The following is a 12964-nucleotide window of genomic DNA, read 5'->3' as shown; positions in this document are numbered from 1 at the left end:
TGTTGAGAATTCTCTGTTCAGTTCAATACCCCATTTTTAATTGGTCATTAAGAATTTTAATGTCTAGCTTCTTGAGTTCTTTATGTATTTGGGAGATCAGACCTTTGTCTGATGTGGGGTTGGTGAAGATCTTCTCCCATTCAGAAGGTTGTCTTTTTGTCTTAATGACTCTGTTCTTTGCTTTACAGAAGCTTCTCAGTTTTAGAAGGTCCCATTTATTCATTGTTGCTCTTATTGTCTGTGCTACTGAGGTTATACATAGGAAGTGGTCTCCTGTGCCCATGTATTGCAGGCTACTTCCCACTTTCTCTTCTATCAGGTTCAGTGTGGTCACATTTATATTGAGGTTTTTAATCCATTTGGACTTGAGTTTTGTACATGGTGACAGATATGGATCTATTTTCATTCTTTTACAGGTTGACACCCAGTTTTGCCAGCACCATTTGTTAAAGGTGCTTTCTTTCTTCCATTGTATAATTTTAGCTTCTTTGTCAAAAATCAGGTGTTTATAGGTGTGTGGATTAATATCTGAGTCTTCAATTCGATTCCAATGTCTCTGTTTTTATGCCAATACCAAGCTGCTTTCAATACTGTAACTCTGTAATCGAGTTTGAAGTCAGGGATGGTAATGCCTCCAGAAGTTCCTTTATTGTATAGGATTGTTTTGGCTATCCTGGGTTTTTTGCTTTTCCATATAAAGTTGATTATTGTTCTCTCAAGATCTGTAAAGAATTTTGTTGGGATTTTGATGGGGATTGTGATGGGGATTGCATTGAATCTATAGATTGCCTTTGGTAGAATTGCCATTTTTCTTTGTTGATCCTACCAATCCAAGAGCATGGGAGATCCTTCCATTTTCTGGTATCCTCTTCAATTTCTTTCTTCAAAGACTTAAAGTTCTTGTCAAATAGATCTTTCACTTCCTTGGTTAGTGTTACCCCAAGATACTTTATGCTATTTGTGGCTATCGTGAAAGGTGAATTTTCTCCATTTTCCCTCTCCGCCTCTTAATCCTTTGTGTATAAGAGGGCGACTGATTTTATAAGCAGATCTTATATCCTGCCACATCACTGAAGGTATTATCAGCTATAGGAGTTCTTTGGTAGAGTTTTTGGGGTCACTTATGTACACTATCATATCATCTGCAAATAACGAAAGTTTGACTTCTTCCTTTCCGATTGGAATCCCCTTTATCTTCTTATATTGTCTTATTGCTATTACTAGAACTTCAAGTCCTATATTGAAGAGATATGGAGAGAGTGGACAGCCTTGTCTTGTTCTTGATTTTAGTGGAATTGCTTTGAGTTTTTCTCCATTTAATTTGATGTTAGCTGTCAGCTTGCTGTAAATAGCTTTTATTATAATCTCTTCAAGACCTTTATAATAAAGGGGTGTTGAATTTTGTCAAATGCTTTTTCAGCATCTAATGAAATGATCGTATGGTTTTTTTCTTTCAGTTTATTTATATGATGGATTACTTTGATAGATTTTTGTATGTTGAACCAGCCCTGCATTCCTGGAATGAAGCCTACTTGTTCATAATGGATGATTTTTTTTATGTGTTCTTGGATTCGATTTGCCAGTATTTTATTGAGAATTTTTGCATCGATGTTCATGAGTGAGTTTGGTCTGTAATTCTTTCTTTGTTGAGTCTTTGTGTGGTTTTGGTATCAGGGTAACGATAGCCTCATAAAAAGAGCTTGACAAGGACTCTTTGTTTCTATTATGTGAAACACATTGAGGAGTATAGGTATTAACTCTTCATGGTCTTCTTGGAAGTTCTGGTAGAATTCTGCACTAAAACCAGGGCTTTTTTGGTTGGGAGGTTTTTGATGACAGTTTCTATTTCCTCACGACTTATAGGTCTATTTAAATTGTTCACCTGGTCTTGATTTAATTTTGGTATATGGCATTTATCTAAAAAATACCTATTTCTTTTACATTTTCCAATTTTGTGGCATACAGGCTTTTGTAGTAAGACCTAATGATTCTCTGAATTTCCTCAGTGTCACTTTTATGTTCCATTTTATTTCTGATCTTATTAATTTGAGTGTTCTCTCTCTGCCTTTTAATTAGTTTGGATAGGGGTTTGTCAATCTTGTTGATTTTCTCAAAGAACCAGCTCTTTGTTTCATTGATTCTTTGGATTGTTTTCTGTGTTTCTATTTTGTTGATTTCAGCCCTCAGTTTGATTATTTCCAGTCTTCTACTCCTCCTGGGTGAGTCTGCTTCTTTTTTTTCTAGAGCTTTCAGGTGTGCTGTTAAGTCTCTAATGTGAGATTTCTCTGTTTTCTTTATGTGGACACTTAGCACTGCTTTCATAGTGTTCCATAGGTTTGGATATGTTGTGTCGTTATTTTTGTTGGATTCGACAAAGACTTTAATTTCTTCATTTATTTCTTCCTTGACCCAGGGGTGGTTCAGTAGTTGACTGTTCAGTTTCTATGAATTTGTAGGCTTTCAGGGAGTGGAATTGTTGTTAAATTCTAACTTTACTCCATGGTGATCTGATAAGATTCAGGTAGTTATTCCATTTGGGGGGGGGGGTTTGGGGTTTTTTTGTTTTGGTTTTTTTAAATCAAGTAGACTTTAATTAACAATCTTAGAGAATTCACGGGAATATTTGCAAATTATTCATGATGGGGAAGGACTTTGTTGAGAGAGAGAGAGAGAGAGAGAGAGAGAGAGAGAGAGAGAGAGAGAGAAAGAGAGAGAGAAAGACTCATTTGCTTGGGCGTTAAGTCTACTCTGGATGCTTGGGGACCACAACATAATAAAGATTTTTCCCTCTACTTTGAGTTAAAACTCCAAGCAATCCTGACAGGCAAAGCTGTCAAGACTCTTAGGACAAAATCCATTTTCTTGAAGAGATTTTTACAAGGAGAGAGTCAGAGAGGACATGGGACCATCTCCTGCTCAGTGTAACCTTTAACAGAGTTGCCTAGCCACTGACACGGAGCCTTTCTTGTCAAACAATTTTATTTCTAAGCTTTTTTTTATATTTATTTATTTATTAAAGATTTCTGCCTCCTCCCCGCTTCCGCCTCCCATTTCCCTCCCCCTCTCCCAATCAACTCCCCCTCCCTCATCAGCCCAAAAAGCAGTCAGGGTTCCCTGCCCTGTGGGAAGTCCAAGGACCTCCCACCTCCATCCAGGTCTAGTAAGATGAGCATCCAAACTGCCTAGGCTCCCCCAAAGCCAGTACGTGCAGTAGGATCAAAACCCAGTGCCATTGTTCTTGACTTCTCAGCAGTCCTCATTGTCCGCTATGTTCAGCGAGTCCGGTTTTATCCCATGCTTTCTCAGACCCAGTCCAGCTGGCCTTGGTGAGTTCTCAATAGAACATCCCAATTGTCTCAGTGTGTGGGTGCACCCCTCGCAGTCCTGAGTTCCTTGCTTGTGCTCTCTCTCCTTCTGCTCCCCAAGAAATGCCCTATCATACAACAAAAGTATATGCTCAACTATGTTCATAGCAACATTGTTTGTAATAGCCAGAACCTGGAAACAACCTAGATACCCTTCCTTCAATGGAAGAATGGATGAAGAAAGTATGGAATATATACATATTAGAGTACTACTCAGCAGTAAAATACAATGACTTCTTGAATTTTGCATGAAAATGGACGGAAATAGAAAACACTATCCTGAGTGAGGTAACCCAGACCCAAAAAGAGGAACATGGGATGTACTCACTCATAATTGGTTTCTAACCATAAATAAAGGACATTGAGCCTATAATTCATGATCCTAGAGAAGCTAAATAAGAAGGTGAACCCAAAGAAAAACATATAGTCATCCTCCTGGATATTAACCTTCATCAGACGATGAAAGGAGACAGAGACAGAGTCCCACATTGGAGCACCAGACTGAAATCCCAAGGTCCAAATCAGGTCCACTTGTTTTTGTATCTGTACATGTTTGCTTTGTTACTGAGTATGTGATCAATTTTTGAGAAGGTTCCATGAGATGCTGAGAAGAAGGTATATTCTTTCTTGTTTGGGTGGAATGTTCTATAGATGTCTGTTAAGTCCATTTGATTCATTACATATGCTAGTTTTCTTATTCTCTATTAAGTTTCTGTTTGGTTGACCTGTCCATTGGTGAGAGAGGAATGTTGAAATCTACTATTAGTGTGTGGGGTTTGATGTGTTTTGAATTCTATTAATGTTTCTTTTACATATATGGGTGCTTTTATATTAGGGGCACAGATATTCAGGAGTGGGACTTCATTTTGATGAATTGTTCCTGTTATGAGTATAAAGTGTCCTTTTCCATCCCTTCTGATTCATTTTACTTTGAAATCAATTTTATTAGATATTAGGATAGCAACACCCTCTTGTTTCTTAGGTCTGTTTGATTGGAAAACCTTTTCTCAAACCTCTACTCTGAGGTAGTGTCTGTCTTTGAGGTTGAGGTGTGTTTCTTGTAAACAGTAGAATGTTGGATCCTGTTTTCATATCCATTCTCTTAACCTGTGCCTTTTTATAGGTGAATTGAATCCATTGATATTAAGTGGTACTAATGACCAGTGGTTGTTAACTCTGGTTATTTTTTTGGGGGGTGGTAGTGTTTCCCTTCTTTGAGATGTGCTGGTGGAGGGTTGTCAGATGTCTGTGCTATTGTGGGTATTGTTGGCGTCCTTAGGTTGAGGTTTTCCTTCTAGTACTTTCTGTAAGGCTGGGTTTGTGACTACATATTGTTTAAATCTCTTTTTGTTCTGGAATATCTTGTTTTCTCCATTGATGGTGAAAGAAAGCTTTGCTTGTATAGTAGTCTGGGCTTGCATTCATGGTCTCTTAGTGTCCTCAGCACAGCTATCCTTGACCTTCTGGCTTTCATGGTTTTCATAGAAAAGTCAGGTATAATTCTGATAGGTTTACCTTTATATATAAAATTTTCTTCTATAATTTTGTTAAATATATTTTCTGGGCCATTGATCTGGAATTCTCTTTCTTCTACCCCTATTATTCTTAGGTTTGGTCTTTTCATCCATATTTCTTGGATGTTTTATGTTAAGAATTTGTTGGATTTTCTGTTTTCTTTGATCAATGAGTCTGTTTCCTCTAGACTATCTTCAGTGCCTGAGATTCTTTCTTCTGTCTCCTGTATTCTGTTGGTTATGCTTGTCTCTGTAGTTCCTGTTCTTTTACCCAGATTTCCATATCCAGTCATCCCTCAGTTTGTGTTTTATTACCTCTATTTTAGTCTTCAAGTCTTGAACTGTTTCCTTTACCTCTTTGATTGCTTTTTCTTGGATATCTTTGGGGGATTTATTAATTTTTTCTAACTTTTTGTTAGTCTTCTCTTCCATTTCTTTAAGGGAGTTTTTTACTTCCTGTTTAAGGGTCTCCATCATTTTCATAAGGTTATGTGTAAAGTCAATTTCTTCTACTTCTTCTGGGTTAGGGTGTTTAAGTCTTCCTGTTGTGTGTTCACTGGATTCTGGTGTTATCATGTTGCTTTTCAGGTTGTTGGAGGAATTCTTGCATTGGTGCCTGCCCATCTCTTCCTTCAAATGAGGCTTCTTGGTCCAATGTTTGCTGTGGCTGACTGTGTACTTGGTAGTTTTTTTTTTGGTCTGCCCTCTCTTAGGTCCCCTCAGTACCGGAGCTGGCTCTCAGATCCCCTCTGCCCTGAAGCAGGCTGTGCTGTGGGACCTAAGGACCCCACAGATTAAAAGGAGTACTTGTGGGCAAAGTGGAATGGGGTAAAGAAAGCCAGTAGCCAGGAACACGCCCAGCTGGATGGCCAGAAAAGTTTAGGGAATTGGAGGAGGCCTAGACTCCATTCCCGTGACCGGCTGGCTGGGCAGCCAGTCACTCACCACTCCTGATCTCCTCAGCACAGGAGCAGGGCCTCTCGCTGGGCTCCTAAAACCTCGCAGACAATAACGCAGGTCCCAAAGCCCTGTTAAGGTTTTTCATTGTTCAAGGTCCTCTCTTCCTACATGGCAGAACAGGGATTTGAACCCTAGTCCAGAGCACCTACTGTACTTTGCTTGGAACCTCATATAAATTCCCAGTCATCACTTATGCTGTTCCTTTTCTGCTAAGGCACCAGGTATCAAAGCTGCCTGTTCAGCAAATTCTCAGAAAATCAACTGCTCATAGCCTAATTTTTAGATTAGACCTTTGATTGACAGCTCACAATATTCTTTTCATGCTCCATTAAAGTACCAGTTCTTCTGTCTTTCTCTTCCTTCCCCCCTCTCTTTATCTCTATCTCTCATATCTGACTTTAGTAAAAATTGCTGCATTGATGAAACTGAAGCTTAAGTCTCTGCCTTTTCCTAGCCTGTTTATCCTAACCATTGAATTTGCTGCATGGTTTAATGAAGGTTTAGCAAAAGTCCATCCTCTTTGATGAAACAAAGATTTAAGAAAGAGTTTCAGTCCTGCCACTTGTTAACAGGGACTGACTGCCCTTTTGCTTTCCAACTTCCTGGACCCAAATAATCACAAAGAAACTAAATTAATTACAACATTGTTTGACCAATGGCTTAGGCATATTCCTACCTAGATTTTATATCTTAAATTAACCTATTTCTATTAATCTGTATAGCACCACGAGACTACGGCTTACTTGTAAGGTTCTGGCATCTTTCTCCCTTGGTAGCTACATGGTGTCTCCTTGACTTCTCCTTGACTCCACCTACCCTCTGTATATCTCCTGGCTGACTTTACTCTGCTAAACCTTTGGCCAAAACAGGTTTATTCATCAACCAATAAAAGCAACACATATACAGAAGGACATCCCACATCAGCCACTGCAATGCTACCTGCCTTGGGGCATTTACTCTCTCAGCCATGCTAGCTTTACAGAGATGTTTCTAGATTAGAAACATGAATTATCTGTATTCCTCTCTCCTACAACTAAGCTATTGGATCTCACCCTTACTTTTACTTCACAAAGCTTTTCCATAAATCCCTAGTGTTTTAGTTAGGTTTTCTATTGCTGTGACAAAACATCATCACAAAAGGCAAGTTGAGAAGGAAAAGGTTTATTTGGCTTACACTTCAACATTGCTATTCATCACTGAAGGAAGACAGGACAGGAACTCAAACAAGGCAGCATCCTGGAGGCAGAAGCTGCTGCAGAGGTCATAGAGGGGTACTTCTTAATGGCTTGCTTATCATGACTTGCTCAGCCTACTTTCTTATAGAACCCATCCTCAGCAGCCCAGGGATGGCACCACTCTCAAAGGATTGGGCCCTCCCCCATTGATCACTAATTGAGAAAATTCCTTACATCTGGATCTTATTTCCTCAACTGAGGATCCTTCCTCTCTGATAAGTCTAGCTTGTGTCACATTGGCACACAAAACTAACCAATACACCAGGGTTACCATGTTTTCTAACCCTTTCTGATTTTGTTGCCCCCTACTGTAACTTTATTTTACTCCCTGCATCTTCCTTCCCCACAACTTACAGTGACAATATCCTACCCACTCACTGGTATACCTCTCAGACACCTCTCAAGTTTTAGATTATCCATCCACTCTTTCACAGCGCACTCTCTCACATAGGTAAGAACAGAACATCAATATAATGATAGGAAAGGAGAGAGCCTTGGAACTTAGAGCTGAAAGGAAATTTTTTTGAGATGAGTTGGGAACCTAAGAACGAATGTGGTAAATTCAGGGACATTGAGTGCAAACAGAGTCCTAATCAGCCTCAAACCCCTGATTTTTTTCCTCTTATATGAGTGTTGAGGACAGTGGCACAGAAGCTGGCTAGGCTACCTGGGCCTTGTTACTGTTTGCAACCCAACATTGGATACATTTTTAGAATTTAAAACAATATGTGTCTAGAGCATTTAAAATAGTCCCCAAACATAGTAAATTTGTAACTAATATATTTTTCTGATTGTCATGTGGTCATTTCTCATCACCAGATAACAAATACCATAAACACAACACTGTAAAGCAGTAAAGACTCAACCTCACTGTCTGTCAGCTTGCACTGAGTAGCCAACTCTCTGCCCAGAGTACCACTGGATGGAAAGTAGATGTCTGAAGAATACAGGTCTCCTCTAGTGCCACATGTTCCTCTTTTTGTTCGTTAGATACTGATAGGGTTTCTTCCCTTGTTACCACAGGGTAAGGTCTCATCTTTACTAGCTTTTGGATGTATACCCTCATTAGCTCCTAGTTCCTTGCTCTTTGCACCCTGATTTCATAAAGAGCTCACAACATGATTCTTTCCTTCCTTTCATACCTGAGGGCTCATGAGTCATATCAGACCTACCTAGGCAATCTCAAATTTTGTTAGTACAGAGGTACCTGCTTAATAAGCTTTATATCTATAAAAATCCACTCTTGCCACAGAATATAATATAACCAGAGGGTATCCTACTCATAGGTTCTGCCCTATCATTAAGGATTAAGCAGGATCACCAGTGGTCCCTGGTAGGAATTATCAGATATAAATTCCATGGTGCCAAGTGCATGGAAGTTCACAGACATTTCTATGAAGTCTTCTCTTTAGTGACAGATAACTCTGATAATCTGCATTAATTTCCTGGGGCTCCTGTAATAAAACACTACAAAATAGGTGGTTTAACACAACAGTTGATTATTTTTTAACAATTTTGTGAGTCAAAAGTTGTTTTCCAAAGCTCTAGGAAAGACACTCTCATTGTTCCTTTCTGTCTTTTTGCTGGTGATTGCCAGCAATCCTTGATACCCCCTTTTGTCTTGATGGATCTGTCACTCTAAGCTCTGTTTGATCTGCACGTTAGTCTCACTGTATCTGTGTGTCCAAATATCCCTCTCATAAAGGGACATAAGATTAAGTCCCACCCTAATTTTAACTTAATTGTGCCTGTAAAGGTCCTGTTTTCTGTTAAAGGTTTGAACTTGAATGGGGGTTTTGCAGGGACATGGTGCATCCCAGTAGGAAAAACATATAAAATGCATTTCTTCTTCCTCCACATCACCAGGGTTGGGAAAAGCTCAGCTTCCATCCTTTCATTCATTGGCCAATCTCCATATTTCCCAGGTATCACGTTTGGACTAAAGGCCATGCACCCACAAACTTTGCCAAGTGGCGGACTGCCACCATGCCTTACCGGGTTGAGTGGGAGGCTGATTTTGAGCCGTATGTTGTTGTGAGACGAGACTGCCCTGAGTACGATCGAAGATTTGTGGGCTTTGGCTGGAACAAAGTGGCTCACATCATGGAACTGGATGCACAGGTAGGAACAGAGCACCTTACTGCTATTATTCAGGGAAGGAGACAGGTACAGATATTAGAACTGAAAGAGAACCTTGGAGATAAGAAGATTAAAAACAAACTTCAGAGGAACAGGATGTGTTCAGGGACTAAAAATGAGAACATGAATCTGATTTTCTAGGCTTTAAACCTCAAACTTTTGTTCTTGCACAAGAGAATTGGGTTCCTGGCCAGGATTAGGCAAATGTGAGTCTCCTGTAATGTATCATCTTACCCCTCCATCCAGTAAGGAAGGCAAGCACAGGATGACTAGTCATGACTTGGCTTTCAAGTTGTATAATTGTGTCACTGTAAATAGCACAAAACATGCCACTAAAATGTGGTTAATTATTCTACCCTTCAATTAAAACAGCAGTGACTTTTAGACTGGGTTTAATTTTGAAAGCCTTCATTCATTTATACAATTCTTAACAAACATATACTTCAGAAGAAGTCTGCATAATTTAAATAAGTGAAGTCTAGGTACCGCACACTTTCTGCAGAAGACCAGATAGTGTGTGGAGATTGTGTGATCTGCAAATCTACCTTGCACCTGCTCAGATCAAGAATTGTTTTTCCTTCATAGATGGCCTGTAAATAAATGTGCATGGCTGGATTTCAGTACAGCTTCAGACAGCTACCAGAAAGGCTGTAGTTTATCATCCTCTGTGTTGAACAAAACTGCTCTGGTTAAGTTAGGGGGATACTTGGATCCCTTGAACCCCACTATTCATATTCTTCTTCGGGCTTCTCCTTTTTGCCACAGTATTAGTATTTCTCAGCAAGAGTACTCCAAAATATGGGAACACTAAGTTAGGTTAGTGATGGCTATCCATGAAACACTTGTTCTATTGAGTCTGAGCTATGTTAGGTGACTGAGAACCATTGGTGTTGGGAGAAGGTTGTGGAATAGTGTCCTCATTAAACAAAACAAAGCCTGATATCCATCCATTGATATCCATGTCATGACCAACATAACTGTTTACAGACCATGAGCCTTGGCCTGCTTTTGCTGTTCCTAGATAGAACAGTGGTATTTCTGGGACCAGAAATGTTGTATGGAGAAGGTTTAAAGAAAAGTTAATTTTTCCCATCACCAAGGCCTTGCTTGCCTTTGTTTTAGACTCTTTTCACAGCACTTTTGCAAACAAACCCTATACTTTCCTCTATTTGCCTGTGGGATTCATAAAACACAATTTTACCCATTCCGGGGAATTAAGAAAGTGAAACACTCATCATCATCCCTCAAGATAGATTTTCTCACTCTCACTTTGTAGATGAGCAAACCAAAGTTTAGATGACTCCTATATTTTGTACAAGTTCATGGGCATGGTCCTGAAGCAAGTTACTCTGTAGCTAGTATGCCCCCTTTCCACTGTTATTCTCCAGTCCCTTGATTCAAAGTCATATATGACCCAAGGCTCTTGCAAGATCTCTCATTACCTTGTCTTCCTCCTTCCAGGAGTACGAGTTCATCGTGTTGCCCAATGCCTACATGATCCACATGCCCCATGCCCCCAGTTTCGACATCACTAAGTTCCGTTCCAACAAGCAATACCGCATATGTCTCAAAACCCTGAAGGAAGAGTTTCAACAAGACATGTCCCGACGCTATGGCTTTGCTGCCCTGAAATATCTCACGGCGGAGAACAACAGCTAGCACTATGAAGACCACCACTAGGGAGAGACATACCACTGAGGAAGAGCCACTTGCTGCCTGGGGCCCAGCCATTGAAGACAAACTCTACCACTGTTTTCTTTGGTTTATTTTCCTTTGTCTCTTTGGCCCCTCAAAGCTGTTCTTTTCTAAGATCTTGGACAGCAACCCAGTCCACCACCATGAGGTGCTTACAGAATGGGACATGGAAGTGTGGAAGCAAACGAAGAGTAAACAACTTACCACAAAATCACAGACCAAGTCAGGGTTTCTCGATGCTCTAATTGCTTTTTAATAATTATGATTCAAATCCTAGCTGTGGAGAAAGAAGTGGGCTATTCTACTTCATGCCAAGAAATAAGAGCAAACTACTTCTTCCTAGGAAGGGAACTTTATTTCCCCTGCCACCTAGCCAGGTACCCAAGTGGAGAGCAAGTCGGATCCCAACTACCATCTGGAGACCTGCATAGGGACATTATATATGTAGGGACCTGGAAGTAGAATGAATTGATTCTTTATTCTCAAAGTCTCTCTTGTTTTGAGTTGTTTGAATTTGGGAGATACTATTCATTTTGATTTAGGATTCCAAGCTAAAACAATTATCTAATCGTTAAAGCTCTAAAAGAAAAATCAGCTCCCCCAGTCAGCAGTTGCCGGGCAAAGATGAGCCTCCTCAGAGAATGTTCACACATGACAGCTTCCTTCAGAATGAACACTGAGATCCCCCGATGCTTAGTTCCCACTCTCAAGACCCAGGGTTATGACAGGAACTACAGAAAAATGAAGCCAACACTATATGCAAGTCACATTCTTCTATGGACAGTAACTGAGCGCACAAGGAAAGGACTTCAAGGAACTACTTCAGTACTCACAGAAGGTATGATTCCTCTCTCAGGCCTTTAGAAGAACTTAATAGTTCACAGTAACCCAGTCCCAAGACTTGTGTGACCACATGGAAGCCACTGGAAGAAAGAGGTCAGGCACTTCCAGAAAAGGGTCAGGCACTTCCCTTTTGGAAGCACAGGAGTTAGTGACCTTAGTTTCCCTCAGGACTTGTCCTGGGGTTGGTAAGCACCTCTTCGCTTCACAGATGGAGGAAACACTGAACTTTTTACTCATTTCCTTTACTCTTCACTATTAATGTTGTGTTTCCATTGATGAGAACAAGAGTTAATGGCCTACCCATTGCTGGACTGTTTGTATTGAGTTGCCATGTGACTAGTGAAAGCTGCATTCAATAAACAAAAGTATGGACTGTTTCTTCCTCATCTCCCTCCCACTCTTGAAAGAAGCCACATGACATACTTGGTCTAGAGGGCAAAGTCGGTTCCATGCACAGCACCTCACATTCTGTTATCCCATCTCATCTTTCTCGTTGTTTGAAATGTTACATTTTTTTTCTCTATGTTCAGAGTTAGATCTTACTGTCTCCTCTAACCCTCAACTCATTGCATCTGTCTCACTACTGTAGTGGTGATGTTTTATTCTAAGTATGCAAATCATGGAGATCAGAAGCAAATTGAATAGCCAACTCTTAGGTCTCTCTTGTCCCCTGGAACCCCAACCGTCCATTCAGTGAGACCACTACATTCAGTGTGTTCAATGGCGTTTCCCCTATATTTGTACAAAATGAAGAAAATTGTAATTAGGATTGTCACATAGACACAGATAAGTTTGTTTCTTTGTTAGTTACTTATCTTGTTACTGTGATAAAATGTTTGGCAATAGGGTTTATTTTGGTTCAGAGTTTGAGAATGCAGCCCAGCAGGATAGGGAAGACATGGCAGCAGGAACTTGAAGCCCTGATCACATTGTGCCTGTAGTCAGGAAGCAAAGAGAGATGAGCATCAGCACTCAACTTGCTTTCTCCTTTTTCTTCAGTCAGGGACCCCATACAATGGGATGATGCTACCCACACGTAGGGTGAGATTTCTCACTTCTGTTAACCCAGATAGTCTCACTCAGACATGTTTAGAGGTTTGTTTCTTGGGTGATTCCCCTAGTTGATTCTAGATCCTAGCAAGTTGACAATATTATCTATCACATTATACGTACATATATTACATATATATATATATATATATATATATATATA

General features: G+C 40.0%; 1 protein-coding gene across 7 annotated transcripts in view; it reads left to right on the top strand.

Annotated features, from left to right (window-relative positions):
- Window positions 1-12128, top strand: part of Large1 (LARGE xylosyl- and glucuronyltransferase 1) — a 464139-nt gene extending 452011 nt beyond the window's left edge. For all 7 annotated transcript variants that reach the window (XM_075976475.1, XM_075976470.1, XM_075976476.1 and 4 more), the window contains 2 exons: window positions 9000-9195; window positions 10675-12128. In XM_075976475.1, the coding sequence (XP_075832590.1) occupies window positions 9000-9195; window positions 10675-10872 (394 nt within the window). In that variant the 3' untranslated portion in view covers window positions 10873-12128. The remainder of the gene's footprint in view (window positions 1-8999; window positions 9196-10674) is intronic.
- The last annotated feature ends 836 nt before the right edge of the window (window positions 12129-12964 follow it).

This window comes from Microtus pennsylvanicus, chromosome 6 (assembly GCF_037038515.1).
Source record: "Microtus pennsylvanicus isolate mMicPen1 chromosome 6, mMicPen1.hap1, whole genome shotgun sequence".
Taxonomy (NCBI): domain Eukaryota; kingdom Metazoa; phylum Chordata; class Mammalia; order Rodentia; family Cricetidae; genus Microtus; species Microtus pennsylvanicus.
Note: the sequence above shows the minus strand (reverse complement) of the source record. Positions and strands in the feature narration are given on the sequence as shown.